The sequence below is a fragment of the Pungitius pungitius genome, chromosome 3 (assembly GCF_949316345.1).
Source record: "Pungitius pungitius chromosome 3, fPunPun2.1, whole genome shotgun sequence".
Taxonomy (NCBI): Eukaryota; Metazoa; Chordata; class Actinopteri; order Perciformes; family Gasterosteidae; genus Pungitius; species Pungitius pungitius.
This window is the reverse complement of record NC_084902.1, coordinates 16,220,780-16,248,538: the sequence shown is the minus strand read 5'-3', so window position 1 is coordinate 16,248,538 and position 27,759 is coordinate 16,220,780. Positions and strand designations below refer to the sequence as shown.

Here is a 27,759-nt window from a genome sequence, read left to right as displayed (position 1 = left end):
CGTGGACAAACGAAAGTGTACAGAAAATCCCCCCCGCCTCAACATCATTGCGCTGAGTACAGCAGTGCTTTCATGCCGAAGAAGTGTTGCAGGGGATCACGTAGTCACTTTCCACAGCATTTCTAACTATTCAAAACTGAGATTTAGGGCAGCAAATCTGCAACATGAACACGCTGTCAATCCACATAAAATTATGATGTAGGCAAAAAGTTGATTTATCCTTAATACTCAACACTAAGGACACAAAAAGCAATGGAGAGAATTGGAACTGAAGAGCACCTGAATTTGACTTTATAAGTTAAAAATGCATCCGCTCTGACAACTGTGTCCAGTATGCAATGACACTGTATTCAACGCTCACTCGTAGAAGCGGACATTAGATTGGGAATCGTTGAGTGATAAAAAAGACAAGGTTTGGTCCCTATGTTCAAACAAGCTGCCAACACAGGACAGTTTTATGTTTTTTTCAGGCCTGACACCCCTCACTTGACATCAGGACTTGGAAATATATATATTGTAGCTCATGGTTGGATCACAATGGTCATATTTATAACAATATCAGCTTTATCTACAAAAACATACCTACACACTTTTTTTCATTCTCTGTAGATTATTTTACGTGGTTATCCAGTGAAGTACCCTTGATTTCCTCATCACACTTTTGCTATACAGAGAAATTTGTCTTAAACACAAAACTGATTGAGTTGGTTGTTGTGCAACCTGAGTGATGAGAAATAAATTACAAAAGACAGTTGGCTGTAAATGGATCACAAAGTTTGGGGAGGTTAAAGTTACAATTTAAAGGAATGCAAACAGTATCAGGTCAAGTGTGGGCAGTGTTTACTGAAGCCCAAGCATGTTGTTTAGGATGAAGGAGATTGACTGATGGTTCTGGGGGAACACAGTTTCAGTCAAGGCTGTTTTTCCGCTTTAAGGTACTGCCAACAAAATGTGACAGCAATAACTGATATATTTGACTTTCAATCCAAGCTAAATGAAAACTTTGGTTGTGAATCCATCTTAGATCTGATGAATTTTGCTCCCCGAAGAAATTTAAATCGAAAGAACATTGCTCACATTACATAAGAAATACTTCTACTATAAGACTTCTTGCTGTCACAGTTTAGAAGCTGAGGTACTTCATAAGGCTTTACTAAGTAATGTATTTTTTACCCTTCTGCTGTTCTTCCATAAAACCACGTGCTTCATTTGTCTGTCAAAAACTTTTACATCTGCAACTTGTCTAGTTGAGCTTCCCTATGGTCTCTCTCTCTCTCAGAACAATACTCAATATGCAGAATGTGGAGCGTTTAAATAATTCCAATTCACCATTAAAGAACGTCTTCACAGGCATTGTGAATCATTCCTGCGGTTAGTTGTGCAAGTAGTGCTTAATAAGATGTTTTAGCATCACCGGTGGGATGACTGGAGGGACTTAAACTGGTCTTTCGATCTACACTTAGGTCCAGATATAGAACCTCAACTGGGCGGAATTGGAGGACATTTGGTGGAGACATTTATGGTCCTCTGAGGCTGAATCCTGAGGAGTTTGGCAATCCCCTAACCTTCATATGTAGCGCTACAGGCATTTCAAAATTCCCTCTAGTCCAACACTCCCTGAAGATACCTGTAAGAACTAACCCCGGACTCTTTGTCAGCTTCACTTTCACATTGGGATTAATGATAATACAGCATGTCGACGTGCTGATGTAAGCATGCGTTGCAGATGACAGGCTGACAAAATAAAGCTTGGTTTGTTGAAATCATGAATGTAATATTAAATTCACAACAAAGAACCACGCTGTAGAACAGATATTCCCTTTAGGTTTACAACATGACCTGTCCTCGAGGGACAAACTCATCCGAGTAATTTGCCCAACAACAAATCTCACTGGGTCTTCCAATGTGGCAACAGACAATAGGTGTTGCTTGTCTCAGGTTGAAGTCACTTCCTAACACCGAGGATGGTCATCTGTAGACACTCCTCCTTCAGAGCCACCAGTTCTGTCTTGTAGCTGCTTGTCTTGGCTCCATCAGCGTACACACAAGACTGCTTCTTGGTTGACAGCGGCGTATCCACAGTCACTGAGCCGGCGTTGAGCAAGTCGCCGTGCGACGGTGAGGAAGAGGAGACCCTCTTGCAAGCTGCTGAAAGCAAAGCCGAGAGGGCTTGACCCACGTCATGCCTTGCCCCCTCGTTGACGAAACAGTACAAGATGGGGTCGGCAACGCAGTTGAGGCTTGTCAGAGCCAGCGATACGTGGTACGCTGCAAACAGGTTCTCCTCTGAGCCACAGTCACACGGCTTCCTTAGAAACATGACACTCCGCACCAGGAGGAGGATGTGGTACGGTCCGAAGCAGAGCAAAACGATCAAGATGAGACTTAGCGCCAGACGCTGAATTTTGGCCTTTTCCTGGCGCTCTGTTGAGACGTTGCAGCGCACCGCCACCAAGATCCCACGGTAGGCCACAAGCATGGCTGTCCAAGGAGCCAGGAAGCCCAAAAATGTCCTGTAGAGGTTCATCCCTGCCACCCAGTCCTGCATGGGATACTTCTCAAAGCAGAAGGTGTGGTTGAAGCGATCCTGGAAGAGCTCATCGTGGAAGAGGGGCGCTGAGTTGGCTATGATCTCAATTATCCACACCATGGCGCTGACCAGGACAGCTGTAAGAAAAGTAGGACAGGCAAATAAAATAATGATAAATACTTTGCAGTACGTACCATTCCCGTGGCCTACTTGAACAAGGTTTTACTGTGTTGATAGAAAATAGAGGGCTCTATGAAAGTTCGCAACTTTCAATTGTTTGAGTGATTCCATGTGGATACTAAATAATAGTACCAGACCAGTGGACAATAACGTATCCATGACGATACATGACTTTACACATATAATATAAACCCTGTATGTATAGAAAGTACTGACTCTTTTTTATTGGAACTTTAGTTGCTTCTCCTCCCAAACCCGTTGGCGACTAGCAGATCCAAATTGGGGCCCAAACAAGCCAGAAACATGGTCAGAACCAGTACCATAATATTGATATATTTTTTAACAGTCACCAATTGTCACACATTATAGCACTTACAAGGGTTCCCCTTTATCCCCCCAAACGAAATTGTACAAATAGACAAAGTAGTTACAAAGATAATACACTTTTTTATCAGGGGTGTGCCATTTTCAGATCAGAGCAGAAGCCAAAAAGTTTAAATGTTTCCATCCATAAATGTTTCAGAGTTGCTAACAACATTGCACAACATTTCCCCTCTTAGCCAGGGATCATTATCTTCTTTAGTTTTAGGTTGGATACATCATCAAAAGTACATCCTTGAGCGAACATACCTGTTTTGATTCGTCGCACCTTGGCGAAGCGCAGAGGATATGCCACGGCCAGGTACCTGTCCAGCGATATACAGCAGAGGAAGGCGATGCTGACATAGATATTAGTGTAGAAGATGAAGCCGAACAGCTTGCAGCTCTCCTGACCGTGGATCCAGTCATCGTGCTGCAAGAAGTAGTCGATCCACAGAGGAAGGGTGGCGATGTAGAGGAGGTCAGCCACTGACAGGTTAATCAGGTAGATGCCAAGCTCATTGCGTTGACGTACCTGGAGGAAGAAAATTGAAAGGATCCAATAGATCAAAAAGCAAACGACTGGCGTAATGGTGGAGAGGGATAAGAGGCTTCTGTTCAACTCCTGTGCTTGTTTGTACAAGTAGAAATTCAGTACAAAATAGACAAATAGCGTCTTTGTTTGCTTTTTATGCAAGCATCTCAAATGTGACTGATTATAAAATGAAAATAACACGTGTATTTGGTACATCAGCTCAAAATTGATTGAAGTGTCAAAACCTCTGAACCGAAGAAAAAAAGTGTGAAAAATTATGTCTGATTGTATTATTGTTGTTTAGGGTCTCATACAGTTAAACATATTTCATGCCTTAAAAAACTCGTACTGTAAGTGTTCTTGATAATGAAGTGAACTCAGGGATAATTCACCAGCGGTTCAACTTATCCTTCCATTGAGCTTTTCTAATTTGATTTGTCCACTAAGAGACTGCTCTGATTCACAATGTTATTACAATATTAATATTTGGACTTCCTTGGGTAATCAAACAGTGCTCAAGTATATCCTTTTTTTGATTAATTTCGGGCATCGTCATTCAAAAAGCTCGCAACGCTCAGCCTCACAGTGAATGAACCACAATGCACCCACCACAGGGCGCACGTGTGTTCCTTCGAGTCGGGCTGTGCTTGGCCGAAGGCTGGACCTGAATTCAGAAAGTTGGAGGAGTCGCCCTGATGCTGAGATGGAAGTGAAACGATATGTTGAAATGTCCTCTACTCACACGAGCTACGGCACTTGCTTTATTGAAAAGTCAATAACGATTCTGTCCGCTGCTGCCAAAGTAAACTGGCAGTCTGTGGGAAACACTGGAAATGTTTTATTCTGTATGGGAAAACCAGCCTCAGTGCTTTGTTGATGTGTATGTGGCAAGAAGTGTCCGGCAGGAAAATACCGCATTATACATTATTTTGATTTCAAAAAGTAATCTGCTACAAAACATTTTACTGACGTTAGGACTGTGTTGTATCATGATGCATCATTGTGGCTTTATGTGACTCTTGATGACACCTTTGTAAGCTTTTCTAAGCTCGGTAATTCAAATAATTTATTTAACGCAAAAATGTTTATGTTTATGTGCACTTTTGTACCTGTACTGCGGCCACTCACAAAGGTTTCCTCTGTTGGGCGGCGAACCGGCATTAGTTCTGCTCGGAAGGAGGAAAGTAGCTCCCAGCTTAGCTTCCCCTTCTTTTTTGAGCCCAAAACGTCGAGCTTGCTGTGTTCTCTATCTCTGGGAAGAGGGGCCTGAGCCCTCTCTTAACCACAGTGGGTGAATAGACTCCCAGAAGTAAGTACATACTCAACGTGTGTCTGTGTCCATGTGTGTGTGTGTGTGTGTGTGTGTCATCCTCACCTGCCTGTAGGCAGCCCACAGGGCCATGCAGTTGGTGGGCAGACCCAGAACGATGACGATGATGTAGAGCGTTGGCTGGAAAAACTGGTCCACCTTACTGTCCACATCACAGAATGAGATGTTGCACATTTTTCTGTGTGGACCGCTCCAAGTGTTTTTAGTTTTGTTTTTCGTGTGTGTGCAGATGTGTGATGTTTAGCAACTCTCAGCTGTCCCTCTGTAGTTTAACTTTATTCCAGCTCCAGCAGTTTGACAGTGACACGCCGACCCTGGCATCCTGCTCGGCTACCACGCGGCTGTCCAACGTGGAGCAATGGAAGAAAACAGAGCTGTCGATTCCGTTGCATTTCATGATTCCTTTTTTTCCTGCCCTTCTCTTGGCGAGTCATAATCCTCTCTCACGCTTTAAAGCCAGATCCGGCATCCCTCAGCATGGAGGAGGAGAGGAGAAGAATAGAGGGAGCGAGGGGACCAATGTGGTGAAATTGAAGCTGCCTTATCGACGCTCTGCCAGGCCTCCTGCGCTTTAACGGGACCTCATCAATCTTTTAGAGATTAGAGGTCTGCAGGTCTACTGTAGTGAGGAGAGGCTGGACATCAATGTGTGTGTGGGTGTGTCCTGAGGTCTCGATGAAACACGGGAATGGCTTTACAGAGCTTCACCACTATGGAGCCCAGAGACTGTGCGTCTACTCAGGACTGCTGAACTGTAAGAGAGAGAGAGAGAGAGAGAGAGAGAGAGATGGAGTAAGAGGTTATTATTTTTATGCCTCTAATATAAGTGCTAGCGTGACATATTTTTTTAAATGGAAAAAAAAATGTGTTGCATTTCATAAGAATACCTAAAAAATTATTAAGAACCCGAAACAGAGACAAAAATAAGGCAGTTCAAAACAATGAAATAAGGGACTTTCCGAACAATACCAACATGCTAGATGAGCCAAAGTCATTTCATGCGGCCCCTTTTATTACAGAAGTTTGTTATGTCCAAGAAGCGGTGTTAAGTTAATATAATCAGGTTGTCTTGTGTTTGTGTTGTCTTGTGATTTCCTGTTTTATTTTGAAAATGAACCTTCCTCTCGTTTCGGGCTACTTGCTCCGTCCCACTGTGTGCCGGTCCGATTGTCGTCGCTGCCCCTGATTGTTTCCACCTGTGCCCTTACCACGTGTGTATTTATTGTCTGTGCCTCGCTTTGTCCTTTTTCCTGTGCTAGTTCGCCTTGTCCCTCGTACCAGAGAGCGAGCCAGCTAGCCACACCAATGACAGGCCTTGTGATTTGGAGAATTTCTTCATGTTCAATCTCAAGTGTTAATTGGTGGATAATTGAATTACTAATTAATTGGGTAATACTGTGGGCACCTTGAGGTTGTTTAAGGGCATAGCCAGGTATAGGACCAGCATGTACTTGGGTGATATATTTCCTTTTTACCAGCATAGGAGAGCAGTGTAGGAAGGCAGTCATAGGAAAGGAAGCCAAGTTATTCTTCTGTGTATGTTGGCCTGTCTTGTGAGCAAAATAAATATGAAACAGAAGGAAAGCCTGCTCGGAAAATCAACTCTTTTTGCTGCGTAATAGAAACAAACCAGTGGTGCATCAGTCACCCTTTGACCCAATAGTTTATTATTCCCAAGGACAAATGACCACTACAGACAAGTTGGCTTATTTCTTTGACTTTTGTGCTCTTAAAATTAATCCTAAAACATTGAAGCCAATCTCTGAAGAACACAGGCTGTACTGTGTCATCAGTTGCCTGATTGCAACTGAAAACATGATAGTAGCTGGATAAATGTTACCTTTTTAGAATTAGTAAGAAGTAGTAAGGTTTTGTCTTTATTGTGTACTTCTATATTCATTTTGATATTTATGAAAGTTAAGAAAAAAGACTGTTCTACCAGTCAGGTAGGATGGTCCAGTTGTACAAGTGGGTGGATCTCGTTACACCCGCTAATACGCCCTGTGATGGAATTCTTCTTATTTTGCCTGATAACATATTTTTGTGTATTGAGCTTAACTGGCTGGTTGAGGGGGGGTTGGTTAGTTTTCGGATTACCAGCAGAGTTAATCATTTGAAAGCATAATTTGAACTAAAACATTTGAGCATTCTTACAATGCTCTTTGTGTAGTATTTCACATTCTGCAGTGCTCATGCTGCTCAGGAATGCAATGATACAAATGTTTCAGGCTCATTTCCTTTAAGTATTTATCAAAGTAAAAGCGTGAATTCAATTAGTTGAAAAAATCAACCCAGCCTTTCTAGCACCCAATATCGTTCAATAAGAACAAATACAGCATACTGTATATGCACTACTGAGCTGTATATGCACTTCTGAGCTGTATATGCACTACTCAGGTGAGCAGAACAGTTGGAGGTAAGTCTGCAGGAGTTGTTTTACGGATGCTTAGGAGCTGGTTTCTGGTGAAAGAGCTCCAGGAATCGTAGCAGAAAACTGACTTTAAAACAAAAACAACACAAAACAAAGCGCACCAATGCACCGAGGCAGCCATTCACGGCCTTTCTGAGAAACATGAGGAGCCTTTGGGGAAGTGGGACTTCTACTGAGAAAGCAGGGGAATTACTGGACATCTTGGTGAAAGGTGGGCTCACCTTCACTCATGCATTGAAGCGCAGGAGGAGAGGACAACGTGTGTCGTCGCAAACGTGGTTTGGACAAACAAGGACAAAGAATGATGAAAAAAAAGAAAAAAAAGCGAAAAACAAAAACAGATGGAGATACAAATTAGTTGCGTTTAGTAACAGGGGATTCTATGAGATGTGGGAACAGCCCTCCGAGAGCTGCGGCTTTTTGTTTAACTCCACAAAGATGCACAGTTGTGGACATTCTGTCCTTGCACTTATGCACTGACGGACCTCTAACGTCCGCTACATGTAAATGCTGGGAGACCGTAGTTCGGCTCCAAATTCACACCAGAGTTTCTACTGACCGAGTCCTGTCGAACCAGAGCTATGCCGGCACGCAGAAACTGCAAGTGATCAAACCAAAAGAGATCTACTCAAAGACAGAAAGTGCTTTGCTTATTTAACACTCCATTGTTTGTCAGGTGTTGCAGTCGTTAGTCTTTTGTCACCTGCTATTCAGTCCATTCACATGGTCAACAGCTGCTAAGAAGGACACAAAGAATCTGCAAAACCGTGCTGCCAGATTAGCACTGCAGTGTTCAAAAAGAACAAATACAGCATGTATGCACTACTGAGGTGAGCACAACAGTTGGAGGTAAGACTGCATGGAGTTGTTTTACGGATGCTTAAGAGCTGGTTTCTGGTGAAAGAGCTCCAGGAATCATAGCAGAAAACTGACTTTAAAACAAAAACAACACAAAACAAAGCGCACCAATGCACTGAGGCAGCCATCCGCGGCCTTTCTGAGAAACACGAGAAGGCTTTGGGGAAGTGGGTTTTCCACTGAAAACCATGACAGGCGAGGGAATTACTGGACAACTTAGTGAAAGCCGGGCTCACCTTCACTCGCGCAGCGAAGCGCAGGAGAGGAAGGCGCGCGTCTTCGCACACGGGCTCCGCGCTCTGGCTGGCGGGCTCCCAGCTGCTCAGAGCAGGCCGCGACGCAGCGCTCTCTGGCAAGGCGAACGATGGAGGAATGTTGTTGTTGTTTAATCAACAGCAGCTGGTGCAACAACGTGTCAGTGATCCAACAATACTGTCGTCCTCATCTGGAATCCTTATGAACTGTAAACCCTTCTAGTCCCCCTTGAGTTTGCTTCATTCAAACTGGTTGGCGTTAACGTTCCTCCGCATGCCAGCGTGCAGGACGCGCAGCGAACACTTGCCAACCAGATACTGTGTGGAACAGACCCACCCGGATTCCTTAGTTATTGTCCTTGGGGACTTAAAGACATCTCCAGGCCTGTGGATTGTGTCATTTGGCACTGGTGCTAGTTGTTCATTCTCGGAGAAGAGGGTGATTTCACCATTTCTTTCACCAAGCTACTGAGTCTCATATTATTATAAATAAGATAAAAGAATCAGATCTCCTGGGGTAATTTTTGAAGGTCCCAGGGGAATATATCAAAATCAGTGGAAGGTTCTGCAAGAGCAAAGACTCAGAGGGTCATGGTGATCTTCCAAAATGAATGAAGATGAATAAAATCTCAAAACAAACATATTTTGAATTTTAAAGCAAGCCTTCTCGATTGAGGTCAAACATATCTTTGTAATACCAGAGTGTGAGCTGCAGTTTGTCATCTTCACCTGGCTGTGTGTCACCAATTAGCTATTGTGTATTCTACTTTCAGTGTATATTTCACACCTGAGTCGCATCTTGCACCCTGAATATTGTTTAATACATTTTGCATATTTCGTTCTGAAAGCAACAATAATTACAGTCTGGTCCACACTGATCCCTACGGTGGCCGAGAAGGTTCAGACAAATACAAAAGCAACAACACAACCGCAAACGCCACAACGCAACACGAACGCCGCAACACGAAAATACAAAAGCCACATCACAACCGCAAATGCCACAACGCAACACGAACGGCGCAACACAACACGAAAGCGAAAACGGAAGTAGCTGCCCACGGGAGCGAGCGTATTTTGGAGGAACGCCCACGGGAGCGAGCGTATTTTGGAGAAACGGAGCTGGAGGATGCCAGATCGTTTAAGAAGTAAGTGAAACATGATTCCTTGCGGCTACAGTTAAAGTAAGGAATCATGTTTCACTTACTTCTTAAACGATCTGGCATCCTCCAGCTCCGTTGTTACGTGCCTACTGGTTTTTGAACCTACTGGTTTGGCTACGCGTGCGTGTTTGTTTTGCCCCGACAGCGGCAGATGTTGTCTGCCTCGGTCACCTGATCCGTCACACATTCGCAAACATATTGCTGAAAATGTTCAAAATGCATCCCATATCCAATGCAGCGATTATGATTGTATAAGTGAGCACTACATCACTGCCACGTATAAAGAAATAAATAAAAGAACATACGTTTATTAAAAGATCGCCACAACCTGGATTCGAACCCGCAGTCGAGCAAAATAGCAAATCTTTATAAGACGGCGGCGCTACGCCGTTGGCCAACAGAGCTGTCAAATGCCGCTACTGATTTCACTACTTATCATGAAATTGCAAATCGTCAGTGGCAAGAACATCTTTTGGTTCAGGGTGAGCCAAGACAACTGGTTTTTGGTGGCGCAGCGTGAAATACATAGTTCTGTCAGGTTTTCTAGCACATTGCCCAAGTAGGATTACTCTCTTAATAACATCTAAACGCGTAGCCAAACCAGTAGGTTCAAAAACCAGTCGGCACGTAACAACGGAGCTGGAGGATGCCAGATCGTTTAAGAAGTAAGTGAAACATGATTCCTTACTTTAACTGTAGCCGCAAGGAATCATGTTTCACTTATTTCTTAAACGATCTGGCATCCTCCAGCTCCGTTCCTCCAAAATACGCTCGCTCCCGTGGGCGTTCCTCCAAAATACGCTCGCTCCCGTGGGCAGCTACTTCCGTTTTCGCTTTCGTGTTGTGTTGCGCCGTTCGTGTTGCGTTGTGGCATTTGCAGTTGTGATGTGGCTTTTGTATTTTCGTGTTGCGGCGTTCGTGTTGTGTTGTGGCGTTTGCGGTTGTGTTGTTGCATTTGTATTTGTCTGAACCTTCTCGGCCACCGTAGATCCCGGTCTACGATGCACAGTACATGATATCATCAAAGGGAACAACTCAACAACTCAAGTGCAGTATACAAGTATATTGAGGTTTCTATCTGTGCATATTTTGTACCCTCACCCATTTAACCAGAAAGTAAAGCAAATCTATGTCTCCTTGTCAAAATCTATCTATAAGCAGGTGTGTATCAAGTTGGTAATATAAAAAAACTCACCCCATATACTTTAAGGAGCGGTTTCAGTGATTTCTCTCTGTATATGTACCGTGGTGCTGGTTGGAAACATAGCCAGTGTACAAACTGAAACCTTCAATTCCTGGCTCTTAAGGAGTAAATATTATGAGACTTGATTTATGGTATGATTATTAGTCCCTTTTTAGGGTAATGCCCCATTGTTTGTTTTTCTTGTGAATTCTCTAGTGATTATTTATAATTCTATTGATGTGAATGATTTCATTTCACATCAGCTATTAACCAAAACAATGACCGTACACCAGAGGTCACTAACTGGACGACGATGATGATACAACTCCATTGTTCTATTTATTCACACAGTAAGTAGTCACATTATGATCTCCCGGACCTTTGCTCTTCTCTAACTGGACCTTTTAGTGGAAGACCCCTGCCCAACACCGTTCCCACTATTGTTAAAATCAAAGAAGATTCCACCACCAAGTGTCAACTTTCATATGGAACTGCTCAAAACTCATACAGTGAACATGAGCCTTAACCCAGTATCCATTCCCCAATGTTTGTATATGGAAAGAATCCTTCTTCTTGATGTTTCCAATGATAAAATGCCTGGTTTTGGATTTAGCCAATCAGAAAACTATCAGGTTTAAAAAAATCCTCTTTGCATCGTCTTGGAAAGAAGGCACAAATACCTGCAGAATCAAACAGGTCTTTCAACGGGTTATGTCGGTAAAACTGAGTATTGGTCACAGGTATTTTATAATTCATGTTTAGAATGTTGATGATGCATTTACATGTTTGAACAAAAAAAAAATGTTTTTCGGAGAAACCTTTGACAGACCTTCAGGGATCATCTGAAATTAGTGTATGCTGGATGACAAGGGATTTCTTTTTTTCATTTTTTTTTTTTACTGCTGTTTACCGGGTCCTCCGAAGTAAACCTAATACTATTGAATACAGCTCTTCATAAATTACTGTCTGGATTGTTATAGTGGTCTGTGGTTTGTTCCAGAGACTGCCGTTTGTGGTGATGATCTGTTTGGTATTGTACCGAAAGGTGCTTCTAATATTTAGTCCACACTTTTTAGGGCACTTTGCTACCAAGCCGCAGGATTTCCATCCCCTTCAGTCCTTTCACAAAACTGCAAAAAGAGCTAAAGTGAAACGGCCACAGTTGCCAACAGCGTCGGAGACAACAGTTGGGCCGCGTCTCTTGTCCTCAGCTTGAGCCGGGCGTCCCACGGGGACCCAACTGTCATAATGACTTGTAAACAGAAGAGGCGGTGGCTCGGTGTCAGCTCCCATAAGTGTGGTGGGAAAAGCCCCAGCATCATCCAATCGAGCCCCGCAACAATAAACACAGCAGGAGGAGAGGGGGACAAGGAGAGGAGAGGTGGAAGAACGTTGACATATCATCTCTATGGCAGAAAGTGCAGACACAGTGACTGGGTCAGGCTGAACTTGGCATTCATTCTGTGTGTTTGTGTGCACTGTGTGCACTTGTACCTCTGTAATTCAAGCGCAATTTGAATTTAAGACATATTATATATATACATAATATTTGGTATTACAAACTAATGTTGTAGGTTAAGTTACACCTCAGTTTATTCATGCACACAGACGCCTCCAGATGGCTGAAGCTTGTTGTTTGTATTTTTTTTTTCCTCCTGTGAGGCTTGTGGGAGTCCGCTCCGCTTTAGCAGTCACTGTAAATCCCCAGAGCCCTATTAAAGCAAAATATAAAACTTAACGCATCAAAAAACACAAACAGCTGAGCTCCCGTTAAGATGCATCTCCCAAACACCCTTTGGCACCTTTTGCTGTAAATCTAGGAGAGACACTGGAGTTACATGGAGACAAAAGGCAGGATGGGGATCAGTGGTCGATGCCACCCGCTGCAGTCTTTAACCAGCTGTAAAACATTTCACAAATCTGATTTAGACATGACAGGCTTCTAATGAAATTACCCTTTGTCGGTCATGCTAAAGGCTACAGCATTACAGTCAACTGTGCTCTCATAAGTTGAAGTAAAATACAACAAGATGCTACTGCTGCATCACTAACGGTCCAGAGAAAGAAAGCCGTCATCAGGGGCATAAATTAAATCAACAGACGGCCACTATGGGTGGTCAAAGGACTCCCTGTGACCTGCAGGGCAGAGACCAGAGGCTCCTCAGCTGAGATGTTCATTTTAGGACAACACCTTATTAAACACCTTATTAAATACTTTTGATGTCTTCTGTCTGTCCGGATTCCTTCAATTTTTGAACATAAAAAATCCCATTATGTCTACGACTTTTATGATTATTAAATGACATTTATTTTATTTCTGTTGCATCTTCTTGATATTTCTAAATTTATGTATCCATTCACCTTATTTAGAGTCCTCAATTAACCTAAGGAGCCTGTCTTTGGTGGATGGGAAGAAGGCAAACCCGCTAATATGGGAGTAATTAGCAAAAATTCAAAGTAAACTTTAACAAAAGTAGAGCTTCGTTGTTTAGCGTGTTAGGATGCTTTAGCTTTATAGTCCAGCTAAGGCTGTCAAATCGAGGGGTCCTGTTGGGACCACAATGTTTCAGCAATCTGTTGATATATCGTACAAATTTTGGAACCCACACTGTAATTGTTCAAATGAAGTTCATTTAGTTCACAGTTTGCTGATGGTATCATTGGCTACAGTTCCCATGATCTGCCCAGCACCTCACTGAAATTCTTTGTAGGAAGTGCTGACAGAGAGTTGTCACCAGCGGTGCTGTCATAGTTATTACAGCCATCCATCAAAGCCGTTATCCATTTACAGGTGAGTCACATCAGACAATGACTTCATATTAGATTACAGTGAAGATGACGGGGTATATGTGGACCAAACAACCAGAGCATATTATTAAAAAAGGCTCAGTCCACAGGACGGTAATCAGTTTTTGGAAAATATCTTAGGAGTCAAAAGCTACCCCTGTAGCATGTGACTCCAATGTTGCTGCAGAGTGTGAGTCAGCAAAGTGCAGCAGTACATATATGTAATCAGCTGGGACCAGCGTGTCTGTCATACAGTCTCACCCGTCTCATTTTTGTAAAGTTCAGCAGGAAATTGTTGCACACCGTGTGTCATATTGACCTGCACTGGTACCAGCAATTTGCCTGCAACGTGTTTTGTCATTACCACTTTGATAAACCTAAAAAAAAAACTCAAGGCCATTGACGAACGGTTGGTTTTTGGGAGTGTTGAAGAATTCAGAAGGGATATGACTCTGGTATCTAAAGGGGCTCAATCTACTCAATGTACTTACACACATATTCGAGAACAATAGGACTCAAGAATATTTTTTTATATTTTTCTCATCCTAATCCTCAACTATGTTTTTTAGGCAGGACCTGTTTATATTTGTGGGTTCAGTCGGATTCAGCAATCCCTAGTACATGCCTAACTGCCCATCTATGCTTTGACAGTTTCAGTGTTAATTTTAAAGATGTCATATTGTGATCGACTTAGAGTCCAACACCAGGAGATGAAACAATAATGTTTCTTATTACCACACAACTACAACATCAGTGAAAATGATCATGAAGACAGGATGTGTTGCTGTTATGGTGAGGCCTGAACACACAGTCCGTCACCGCACAACATGTCAGGCAAGAGAACAGCGCTGCTGAGGGCAGCAGATCACAACAAGACGGAGAGCGCCCGCATGATAACAGCTTCCAGCCCATCATCATCCGCTCAGCTGAGTCATGAGACTGGCCCTGAGAACATGATCCATTTTCCATACATCTGTCTGCTGGGTACACAATGCTGCACAATAGCTTCCTGTCATCTCAGCTTTCGCTCGGCGGGCGCAACTACTGACTGTGGCAAGCCAGTGGCACCGCAGTGGCGAGCTTCGCTACAGTGACAAGACAGCGGCACGCGTTGAGCACAAAGTGTCAACGTTTGTAGCCAAGAAATCCTTTCATTCAAAGGAAGCCTTTGGGTTGCTTTTAAGGACTCTCAACATGGTCATTGATGCCCTGCCTCAGTGATTGGAATAACGTATGACAGTAATCCAGGCCAAACATAATGTAGACATACGTAAAAACCTTTCACAACATAATATTAGGAATATAGAAAGACAAAAGAAATGGAGATGGACACTAAAGTGAGAGTACAACATTCAATAAAGCAGGGACAGAAAGAAAGATTTAAAAATAAAAATGAAAACCACAATACTGCTTGTGTCTGTCGTCCTGAACATTATCAACCTGCTAAACGAGAGAGAGGGACGTAGAACGGAGCCAATGTTACGTAAGTTTGGGGTCCCCTACTTGAAACGCTGCCCCCCCACGACCCCGATAAGAGGTTGACAATGAAATGAGATAGAAGCGCAACAAAAGTTTTTGATGATTTTGTGGATTTATTAAATTTTCGTGAAGGAACCAGAAAACCTCAGCATTGTGGGTATCCATGCATTTGGAATTGACGTCCCCTTTAGCGGCTGCATGGGACGTCAACGTGAACTCTCCTGCGTTAATAATGGACAGTAGGTCCAAACGAGATGTGTGTGAATTGTGTTATTGTCGCCCGGGGCAGGCGGAAGTGGTGGTGGTGGACGGGTCAAACAAACACAGGACCTTCATCAAGAATGCCCGGTGTTAGTGTTCCTGTGAAACTGAAAGTAAAAATGCAAACACTTTCTCCCCCAACTTTTTAAAGCATAAGTTAATTTTGAGAGGACACTTGCATCCATGTAATGAGTACTGAAGAGTTACATAGTGTAACAATCTCTAGAGGCACTTAACATGTGTCAGTCTTTGAAGGGCAGAGAGTGAGAACATGTTTGGGTAGGTGCTGGGTAAAATATGCTCATGTTGGCACTGGAACCCTGATTTTCATGAATTTCCTCCACATTTTGGCAAGTTTTACAGCTTTTTCAGCTATTTCAATTTTCATCATCATTGTTTTCCAAATCGCAGAAATTGTAGGGCTCTAAGAATGGTGTATCCTCCACCTATCCCCACTGTGAACGGCAACATGGATGGTGTAAGGAGGACAGAGTGTAGAAGAGTGTGAAGTAAATGGAAAGATGCCAGAAAACATCCACACGTTGACGGATATCTTACGTTATCTGTTGCAACGCGGTCTGGGTTTGAGTTCCTGCCAAATTTGAGCCTCCACACACAACCCTCCAAGTAGCAGCTGCTCAAACCGATTGGAGCACAAAACCGCTGACTTTGAACTTCCAGACCTTTTTGTCAACACTAGAACAGCTGCGACTGAAAAGAATGAAAGGTATGAAAACACAAGTTCTTTTCCTTCCTTGAGTGTCTTTGTAGATCTAACTAATTTCCCAAAACTGTTCCAAGACTTCAGATTTATACCTGACCTTGTTCACTGCCTGAACGGGTTCCTTCCTGCTTTCTCACATGAATAACTGCGAAAAAATATTTTAGGAATTTCAGGTGCTGTGCCAAACTGGTTAACTTACTGCAGATTTCCATGTCACTCTACAATGTACAGCACACGCTCAAGAGTTTGCCTTTCTTTCATGGTTCTTACTCCCTGTTTCTAAAAATGGGTTGCAGGAAGTGAAAGCTCAATCAACAAGCTCTATTTACATCCACATCTGACTTGCAGGCTGTTTACAGTAAAACAAAGTCACAAAAAGAAACAAAGACAGCCTGATTGGTTATTCATACTGGGTGTACTCCACGCAGTAACAGGAGCTTTGATCCTTTGTGGAGTGAATCAGCCAACAAATCGCCAGACTTTATTCCGGGAACATCTTTTCCTTTTCCATGTCTCCCCATATCTTGTTGTCATAAAAAATATTTTTTAATTGTAATGGAAATCTATATTTGTTGGTAGTTAAGTACAGTTTGTGTTCACCAAACACCCACAGCTTTGTAGAGCCCGCATTGTCTTTTCAAAATAAAGGTCTGTTTGGTATTTGACGAGTCGGTTCAATAGTTTTCTCATACAAACATAAACTTGGAAAACCTAATAATCAACCAAGTGAGGAAATTACAAAAACTGAAGACAAAGGTTCTTGGTGTTCCATTGAGATTTCTAGAACCTGTTCTTTTACATCCTGCTTGGTTATTGTCACCTTTCTCTTCTTTAAATTGCATTTCCGTTACAATCATTACATTCTATTTTGTGGGAATTAAGAAATATGCCTGGTGTAACTTAAAACGAGAAGTTATATATATACCCACATTGTCTTCACTATCAGCAATCTAGAGTGGCTTAGGGACAAGACACCACCAATGAACCGGAATGTATCCACATGCTGTTGGAGCTGCTGCAGCTTCAATATGTTCAGTTTTGGTGCAAGCCTACTGTATATGCTGCAGCTACAAAGGCATTGTGCATAGGCTCATTTGCAACCCATTAACCTCCTAATGGATTTAGCCTGTTTGTACTTTACACTCTGACCACCAGTTACACCGAGAAAGTCAGCAAACAGCACGAGGAAGAAGAAAAGAGAACATGAGTGATGTACAAAGAAAGAAGTGAGTTGAAATAAAAAGAAGTGAAACTGGAAAGACGCTAGATGCCCAGTGCCCAAGGCAGAGGGACAGAGGGGAAGGCAGGTTGTTAATCCTCACTGTTCATTTCATGCTCGGGTGGCTGTGCAGCCGGCCATGTTTCAAAGGCCTCGTAAGCTCAACATTACGCCCCGCAGGGAAAATTAATGACTTCAATAAAAGTGCCACATTTTCCTGTGACGTTTCCCGCATCGTTCTTTATTGGACAAGTCCCAATTTGGCCTTGATCATATCACCAGAGCTTGTTACTGTACTTCTGGATAGGAATGAATGAGGCACTTTGTGTGTGTGTGTGTGTGTGTGTGTGTGTGTGTGTTTGAAGTTATTTTCTTTCTCTTTTCTGCAGCAGCCAAAACTCATGACATGATGTATGATACTGTTTCCTTCTAGCTGAGCACCTGTGGGAAAGATTTTAATTGTTTTCATGGGAGTGATTTAAAAAAATAATTTGGCTACATTATGAATGTCCACATTTGATTTTGTTTTTACCCCAGCCCCATGAGGTACAACATTTGCGTTGCACATTGACAAATGCAAATTCAATTTGTGCCACTAGATTTAGTTTGAACGTCTTTCCCACATCTAGAAGAAAAAAGGATTGTGTAAACAGTCCGTCATCTTCAACCATGACATTTGGATCATATGTTGTTGTGGGCGTGCTCTTGGTTTATTTTTGGTCCATAGGCTTGTGTGGGGAAGGCATTTTCATTCTTTACGCGTGGCAAATATAGGTAATCATTATTTTCAACGAGGAAATGCAACCTGGTCTCACTCCCAATATGCCAAATACCCAGTACTTAGTCAGTGCCCCTCGGGGTCTGATCCTGACGCACTGACCCACCGCACCAGGCTTTCAACTAACTCCAATTTACACCCATCTGTGTTCGTATTAGTCAAAGCAATGAACGTAGTATACGTAGCACAAAAGTGAGAATAGAGAAGTCAAACAAAAACAGGACGTTCACCCAAGAGACCGCTCTTGTGGGTTGCGCCCTTCACTATTCCAACTGTAATTTTGTGTTGTGTCTTCTAGACTTATCCAATGCCAACATGGTTATTATACGAAAAATATTTACTTATTTAACCCAAACCGCAATCTTACTGAGTTGTTTTGTTGTTGCAATGAACTTAAATATAAGGACATGTATGTTGGATTTTAATTTTTAAAACTAATGCAATAGGGTAGCCTGGAGCGTCATAACTGGAAGCGTAGGGACATTGACCAAGCTGGCGTGTTTGCCGATAAGGGAGTCGGGCCTGTCGTATCGTTGCCCGCTGTCTTCCTTGTGCAGTCTGAAGTGGTTTGGGACACAGCAGTTTGTTCTCAGCTGCTGCTCTGCACCTCAGGCAAATGATATCCCAGTGGAGGTTTGAATGTGGAGGTGTCAGCAGTTTTAATGATGGGCTGCTGGAAACCTCCACCCATTTCGGATGCACTGCCTACCAGACTAATCCCACTGGAGCTCCGAGTTTGTTATTGTGTATGTGTATGTGGGTGGGTGGGTGTCACAGGGACAGAGAGGGAGCACACAAAGATTGTTGGAATTTCTGTTGAGTTGAGGGTATGTTGGGGTGTGTGGATGAGTGAGCTTTTGAGACTATATCCCTTTTTCAGATAGTAACTAAGAATGTCGACCAACAAAAATGTAGAAACGCATGCAAAGAAGTATATATGAATTTGAAATAGCAGCCAAACCTGATTTGGTAACACAGTAATCCATGATTATTTAAATTGCCTAAGTAAAGAAAAGGGATTAAATGATCAGGTGAGACAAATGTTGCAAGTGATGTTTTATAATATATAATATGTATGAACCAACCAGGGCCATAAAAGAAGTGCTGAAGAAATATCTGTTTCATTTGGGTGTAAATGTAATTATTAGTCAGAGCAGAACCAGAAGTTGGTTGAACCTGGAAAGTGAAGATGTTTCTGTGGAGTGACGGCTGGTTCCCAGCCCTTCAGAGGTCAGTGTGAGGGTCATGACGTGGATCTGGGATTACGGTCAGACTCGGCAGCAGTTGGGCTGAGTCATATTGTGTAATAGGGTTACAGTTAGCAGCCATGGAGCGTTTTAACTCAATGAATAGTTTAAGACAACAAACGTGTATGTGTTTACGTGTGTCTGCATGGGAGTTTGACAGCACCGGTCTGCTGCCAGGATGTGGCTGCTTCCTGTTTTGTCTCTTCTCATCTGATTGGTCTCTCCTATTCTGGTTGCTGGTGTTGAAGGACATAAGGGCACGGAGGGTTGAAGTGTTGAAAATGTTTTTCCTCTTTAAACTTCAGCTACATATAACCGTGCCTGTTTTCATCCACCTCCTTGTTGTGCTTTAAATCCCCACAATCGTGTATCCGTTGTTCAGCTGGGGAGCGATGTAAACTTTCCCAAAATACAGTGAGCTTGATGGAGTTATTTGTGTTTCTCCTGACTTTCTTGTGTATTCCAACTTGTGTATGTACCACTGGATCAGTCCCTGTTGGTTTAATAACCAAGTATGGGAATCAAAAGATGGCTTTAGCACGAATGCATCCAGCTAGCTAAACCTTCCCGTGTAGCATCTCTACATTGCATGTGCTACATCCCTTTCACGCCAGTCCGTTGACTGATCGTGAGGTCAGGTTGATCTGGGCCCAGTTGTTTTAACTCTAGTTTATTTGCCAAATACTGCTTGTGCTCGCCATTGTCATGCCGTTAATACGACGCCTCACGAGACTTGCCCTGACAAGAGCGCAGCCTCAAGGCCAGATAATGATGGCCCAAGGCTGAATCTATTTTAGGAAGCTGATTGGCTGAATGATATGTCACTCAATTCTATCTTTAATCAGTAATTGGCTAAACTGGTTCTTAGACTCGCCTCTATTGGGCCTGGCCCAAGCCCAGCTGAGACCTGCTGACAGGCGCAGAGGACCTTCAGGAAAAGCCTATTAGGCACAGGTATCTTATTTTACAAAAGCATTTGGCTATATTCCATAATTCAGAAACACAAATATTGCCGATTTGTCAAATCTATTATAAATATAATAAAAATATATATGTAAGGAAGACATAAATTGCATACTTGAAAATGACGCGTGACATCAAAGTGGACAGTATGTGGCCCCCATTCCTAAGATAAGTTTGACACTCCTGGTCTAAAGGATATAATCATATTATTAGCTAAAATGTGTATGGATTGTGCAGTTAGTCACAGGATCATGGGCTCCAAAAATAAAACAGTAACACTGGAACTCTCCTCTTGGCAGAATAGATAAAGCTTTTGGAATCCAAAATACCTCAGTATTATTTAGTATATTTTGAATTTCATTAATAATAAACAGGCCTCTCCGTCAGCCTGAGGCTGTAGCTGGCGGTCAGTCAGGCTTTAATCAGTGAGGTCAAATCAGGAGCACTCAACAAATCAAACCAGCTGCCATTGTGGGGGAAAAGATACGTTACAGCAAATTAAAACTCGCCAGAGTATGGTTATTTTGTGGAGAGTATGTTAAGAGGGGACACGATGCCATGCTGGATAGCGGTATGAACAACCCCAATGTTCTGCTAAATCTGGAATATTGTCATTTTCAGAATAATAGTGGAATATTAGTGTGCATATACTGTATTAGTGTTAATGTACTGTAAATGTCATCAATGAGGCTGTAATGCACTATTTAAAAAATACGAGGGTGAGAATGCTTTATCAAATATATTTTCACTTCATGAAAATTGAGTATAACTTTAATTTGATTCCCGCTTCTATAATCTGATCTTAAATCGTAAAGGTTCCTGTGAGAAAATGGATAACTTCATTATTTATAATCTGACCATGCTACCATAAACTCTACATCAATCGACAGCATCATACGCGTAGGGACTAGACCCTTGTCGTTTGTGCTGTCCGTCTCCATGCTGCTCAAGCAGGATGTCAGGATGTAACTCTAACAATAATAAATAAATTAATCCTTATAAACTTGACCAGTGGTCATCAAGACACGCCTACAACCCACTGCAGGAGGAAGTACAGTAGTTCTGGATACGTATTCCAGTTCAGAACAATTTCATTTTTGTTTACGGCATCAACAATCCTCCTCTGGATCTGATGGCAATATTTACTTCAATGTTTATGCATATCCATTTCCTGAGCAGTAACCAAATGATCCCTTGGAGTACGTGGGGTTCTCTTGCCCTGGTGGGTTTCTCTTGTCTCGTTTGGAGGCGAGTGAGCAGAGCCTCGGGAGTTAAAATATAATATAAATTTCAACTCCAATAAAGTTTGCAACAGAAAACCAGCTGCAGCTATATTTTCCCTCCAGCAATTCAATTCAATGTGGTTTGTTTGGTAGATGACGGCCTTTAGTAGAAAACGTGTCTCTTTGTGCCTCTGTTTATATCTATGAATTTGCTGTGCAATTTGTCTCTTGCCGTACGTGCACTTCGTCCTTTTTTTATGCAGGGCGGCACGGTGGTTAGTACTGTTCAATGTTGCATCACAGCAAGGAGATTCGGAACCACCACCCAGCGGCCTTTCTGTGAGGAGCCTACATCTTCTCCCCGTGTCTGCGTGTGGGGCCTCCGTGGGTCCTCTGATTTCCTTCCACAGTCCAAAGACATGCTGCAGGGGTTTTGTTAATTGCCCGTAGGTGTGTGAATGTGAATGGTTGTTTGTGTCAATGCCCTGCGATTGACTGACGCCTCTCGCCTGATGTTAGCTGGGATTGACTCGAGCAACCCCTGTGACGTGACGCTCTCAGGATCTGCAGGTTTCCAGTTTCAGTTCACTCTCGATGATCTCATTGCCCTTGTTGTTGTCCTCAGCTCTCTTCAGCTCAGATAAACACACTGAATGTACATGCTGGGGACATAATGGCACAGAAGCAAAGTGAATTGATAAAAACATACAAAGCAGAAGCAACCGCGCATGCGTGGGGACCTTTGTGTAATTCTCACAATAGAAAAGTCATCCGGCGGGCCGCCCAGACCGGGCCGCACTGGACCCCACAGCAGGCCGGATTTGGCCCGCGGACCACGAGTTTGACATTTTACAAATTATTCCATATGTCCATCCATATGTCAGCATAATGTATCTGACATTGAACATCATACACACAGACGTGCCGGGACGAACACACACACACATTTTATTTGACGGATCGTATTTCTTCTTGCCCTATTTTCATCCTCTGAGATGAAAATCCAGTCATGTTCAATAATCTACGTCACTAAAACATCCAACAGAGAATTGAGCAGCAACTGTTGTGAAAGAGAGTTAAAAACACACATTCATTCCAAATTCAACACACATGCAAACAAACAAAAACACATAAAGGGTCAATTGTTGTATGTTATTTTCTTAATTTTATGAATATTATTTAAGCATATGAGTTTGAAATTGAGAAGAATAGATCTTCTCCTCAAAACATCGCTGTCACAGTTTGGGTCCATGTCTTATTTATGTCTTTGTCTTTATTTTTTAGTGTCATGTCTCTCATGTCCCTGGGTTAACTTCACTCCTTGCCTTGTCCTGTCTTCCGCTGTGATTGTCTGCCGTGTCCATGATTGTTTCCACCTGTGTCCCTTGTCGTGTCATTGTATGTTCTGCATGCCTGATCGAGTGGATGTGGTCCCTGTCGGTGTTTTGTCCCCTTTTGGATTTGGATTTATTAAAAAATACATTTTGTGAAAAGTCTGCGTTTGAGTCCTCCTGCTTCTGCTTTCACCCACACCCAACAATCACCTTAAAAAGTCAAACATCATCCATGTTTAGCCGTAGCTTAACTACTAAAACTCTATGATCTTGTGGGGTTATAAGAGCAAAAGTGGCATTTGACCACTAATCTCATGGTGTATTAATGCTTGTCTGACCCAAAGCTCTACAACTACGCACCAAGAAACAAAGAAAAGCCTTGTTATGTTATTGCGGTGCTGACTCAAGCAGGCAGCGGCACATCCATTGAACCTGGCTCCATTTCTGCTGAAGGTGCTTCACTTTTGTGCGAGGAGGAGCTTGAAAACACACCTTTAAACTATTCTGTGTGCGTATCCACTTGTTTCAACTCTGCTAGTTATTTCTTTGACTGTTCCTAATATTTTCTTGACCATCTTGTTTATTGCTGTTGGATTCACGCCTCAGTCTGGACCTGCCTACGAAGTCTTTTTAGCACGGAACACAGTATGAGGTGTTGTTAGGGCAGCTTGAAAGAGGAAGATGGGAGGAAGAAATAAGAGACGGGGGAAAAGAAGAAAAATATTGATTAAGGAAAAGAAGAGGGAGGGATGAGAGAGACCAAAGAGAGGGAGATGAGAGAAGAGTAAAGAGAGTGCAGATAATGTGAGGGATGAAAAAGTGGGGGAGCTAAATGGATACCAAGAGTGTAATTTTGGATCCAGGCAAAAGAAAGAGATGAGAAGAGAAGAAGCGGTGCAACATAAATCAAACAAGAGGGAGCGATGAGCCGAAAACACAACGTAGAAGAAAAGAGAGAGAGTAAGAATAGAAGACAAAGTCATTGATCTTGAAAATAAAATGAGGAAGGGTGAAGAAAGGGAAATTCAATGGAGAGATAAAGGTTTAATGGGTGAGAAAGAATGGAGGAAAAACAGAGTGAGAGAGAGAGATGTTATCGACCCTATGAAACTGCTGTAATGTTGGCCTCAGGTGCTGCTACTGTGTCCGCACTGGAGACATCTGAGTGTGTGTGTGTGTCTGTGTGTGTGTGTGTGTGTTTGTGTGTGACAGGGCTCACAAGGTTTACAGACCTCATCACGTCCTTCATGCATTTAGATGCGTTGTTGGACTGTCAGCAGCAGCACAAGGCACTGAACATAGTAAAACCCATGACGGCTGTGGAATATCAACAATAACACAACGCTACCGTCAACTGAAACGCAAATAGGCTGCTTCGTGGAGTCATTCAACTGCAACGTTGCAATTCCAAGTTTGATTTGATTATTATGGGGAGGAAAATATCTTATAATCACCTACGTTCATTCTCACACAACTTTTAATGATACTAATTGATTACTTATAAATCTTGACCAATTTAACTAAAATGAGCCTTAAAATGTTCTTATCATGAGTCAGTTTGTGAATATGATGGATCAGTAAAGCGTCCTCTCACTGATGTCTAGTGAGTCAAAGAATGGCACACCTGGTATCAGTAGAGGTAAAAACAACGTTTCAATGCAACGTTTCAATGTTCATAGTGAAACTAAAGTTATTTCTAAAGAAACAGACTTTAGGGAGAACCCATAATTGTCTTTTTGCCGTGACAACCAACGGTGTGTGTGTGTGTGTGACTCAAGCCGCGGTCCAAAGAGATCGCCAATGAGTCATCCCTCTAATTAAGAGACCAGAATCTGTCTCCTGAACAATTATCCAATTAGACAAGCCGTTAATGTTCATCACAATGAACTGGACAAAAAGAATCAATTTGTCCATCCATCACCCCAACGTGTGTGTGCATTTACTTTAGCTGGATTCAACAATTTTTTTTAGTAGGGGGAAAAAGGAGCGTGAACTTCAAATCATTCACTCAATATTTTCGTGTCGCCAAAAAAACCTTTTCAATGTTGTTCTCAAAATGAAATAAGCTTAACAACATTAGCCACCATCATCTGTTGAATTGTCAACCCTCCAAACCATGAATTAGGGGGCTAGTTGCGTGTGGAGGGGTGGCGCGTGAGGGGGGTGCTGTCCATAGTGCTGAAACAGAGCCCAGAAAATTGATAGACAGAACGCAGTCTCTTCATTCGGTTTCTTCGCCACAACCTTTCTAGGAATCAAACCCTTACAAACAGCTGTTTGGTCGATGAGGATTCAACATCGAGCAGAATACCTCCCTTCTCCCCCCAAAGTTCGCAATGATAGCTCTGTCAGCTCCTTTTACAGTTGCTCTCATTGGTGGAGCCGTCCCCATCGCTGCTCAGACGTGGAAACAATCCCTCAATCATAGAGGCCATATATTTTTTTGTTATAGTTTTTCAATCTTGATGCATAATGCAAGCTGATGTTTTTTTCAGCCAGCTAAGCCCCCCATACACTACATAAAGTTGAACAATAAAAAAACCCACAAAACTTTTATCTGGTAGAACAAAATCCTCTTTAAAAAACATTTCGAAAACTTTTCGCAAAACAGCAGGTTGTCAAGTTATGTGCGATGCCATGTTATGTTGCAGAATCATGTGACGAAGTAGCGCAGTAGGTGTCGATCCTCCAGTCAGGGTAGCTGTTAGCGTTTTCCTCCACAGTATCACTGTAGGCATTTTGGCCTCTAATCACAGTGATTACCTAACCACAGAGGCCCATAAGTGCTGTTTATCTGAACTCCTCTGGAGGTTAAACCATCTCTGCTCTCTCTCTCTTTCACATTTACCCTCCCCGTGATGCTCCTTTTTCCTTTCCCTCCTGTCCTCTTCCCTCCATCCACCATATCTCCGCCTTGTCCTCGCTTTTATTTTCATCCCCCAATTCATGTTCATCCTGCTTTTCATTATGTCCTTTAAAAAATAAGTCACTCTCTTTGTTTGCTTGTTCTCTTTCTAGTTGGTGCCTTCTCATCTCCTCACCCTAAATGTAATCTTTGAGATATTTATCAGGAAAAGTTGAAAACTTTGAACTGCTGGTGGCTCTCAAAAGAAAGAACTGTGATGAGATCCGCCAAATCCTCAGGATTCATCCGCTGAGCCCCAAGGATATCTGTAGCGAATGATGTAGCAATCCCTTAAATGATCAGATATTTGAGTCTGAATTTTTGGACCGACCTTCGTTGCCGTCCTCAGAGCTAGGGTGTTTAAAAAGAAATGTAATATTTTCTTTGGTCCATCCGTACTCCCATTTGTGCACTTCTCAACAAACATGCTCTCCAGGAATAACATCACACCCAACTTCTCCCTAAGGCCAACGCATTCTTTGACATGGGTCATTTCAGATATGGAGAACAATTTATTTTCTGGTAATTCATTAAGTACATTTTTTTTTTAATAGAAGTGTTTTCTCTCTGCACCGAGCGAGATGGACCAGGGGGCCTCAGTGACACGGTCGGCTGATTTCGCTCTACGGCCTCATAATTTATTAATTGTATGCGGTCAAAACCCCTGGAGCTGTGTCCGAGACACACAAGTGGCCGCTGTGCTGTACAGTCAGCGGTTCCAGTTCCCCCCGTCAGCCGCCTTCTAAAGCAATCCAACAAGCTAATGGGAGGGACAACAAAGAGTAAAAAACGTCACGCCGTGTGAAGAGCGTCAGCTACGTCCGACTTAGGAGAAGAGCTGAGTTCAGATGTAGGGGAAAGAGCCCAGATGTTCTCACACAGCATGTCTGGACTGTTTCTGTGATGGCGTAAGACCCCTCTGACCACAGTTGATTGTGTACAGTAAGAGCTATTCTGCTCACTTACTGTGGTGTATTTTATCCAGACCGTAAACACAAGCGAAGCGTGACTGAATGTAATGGGATGTGAATACTCTGACAAACTGACCTGAGGAGCCCACCACCAGGAATACTAACAGAAACGGGAAAACTACAGGAAATGTGTAAATAGATGGATAGGTGAGAAATTGATTGATTTAGGGACTACTATAGGTAGATAAATACACAGCTTTATGAACTAGTTTTTTCATCTTTTATATTCCTGTGACATATATAGAGTATTAAAAACAGAAGATTCACTTTTTTTATCTGTTAAGTTATTCGGCCATTTAGAATATCACTAGATAACAATTACAATACCACATTATATTTACAACATAACTATTAATATAAATATGTCTTGGTGTCTAATGAGTCTAAAAATACACCTTTACGCCCACATTCCTACAATTACACAGAGCAGAGGTTAGCTTTCAGTAGCAGGTGTTTCACTCTCACTTCTTCCACTATGCATGTGGTGACAGATCAGTAAAGATAAGAGACTAAAAGGCACCGTCGGTCTACTCACGTTCAGCTTCCAGACAGCAATGTCACCTTCAACAACAGCGCGTATCCATCCAGAGAGAGAGGGAGAGGCAAAGGTCATTTCATTTCATTCCACCTCCACGAGAAGAAAAGAAGTGATGATGGTCCGTTTAAGCAGCCTCCACAGAGCAGCACGGTGCAGACTGAGCGACGACAGCCGGTAGACTGAGGCACAGAGAGGGAGGGAGGGAGGGAGGGAGGGAGAGAGAGAGAGAGAGAGAGAGAGAGCAAGAGTGAGAGAGAGGGCGGAACAGTTTTCAACTCATGCAGAATGCCGCCTCTCTCTCTCTCTCTCTCTCTCTCTCTCTCTCTCTCTCTCTCTCTCTCTCTCTCTACTTCTCTTTCTCTCTCTCTCTGTTTCTGCCCCACAAGAGCATAAAGTGAAAATCATGTTTTTCCAATCAAGAAATGTGCACCAAAATATGCCATCAAGTTTTAATCAGTGAAGAATTATTGTTTGCTTTTGTAAACTTCTCTTTTTTTTAAAAGGGAAGA

At 42.6% G+C, this 27,759-nt stretch overlaps 1 protein-coding gene across 1 annotated transcript; it reads right to left on the bottom strand.

Annotated features, from left to right (window-relative positions):
• gpr4 (G protein-coupled receptor 4) lies at nt 1–27,411 on the bottom strand. The gene is made up of 4 exons (XM_037473322.2): nt 27,248–27,411; nt 4,981–5,687; nt 3,341–3,605; nt 1–2,667 (listed from the first exon to the last, which is right to left on the bottom strand). Exons 2-4 carry the CDS (start codon nt 5,107–5,109, stop codon nt 1,946–1,948), a joined length of 1,116 nt encoding a protein of 371 aa, XP_037329219.1. The 5' UTR covers nt 5,110–5,687; nt 27,248–27,411; the 3' UTR covers nt 1–1,945.
• Between the last annotated feature and the right edge of the window lie 348 nt (nt 27,412–27,759).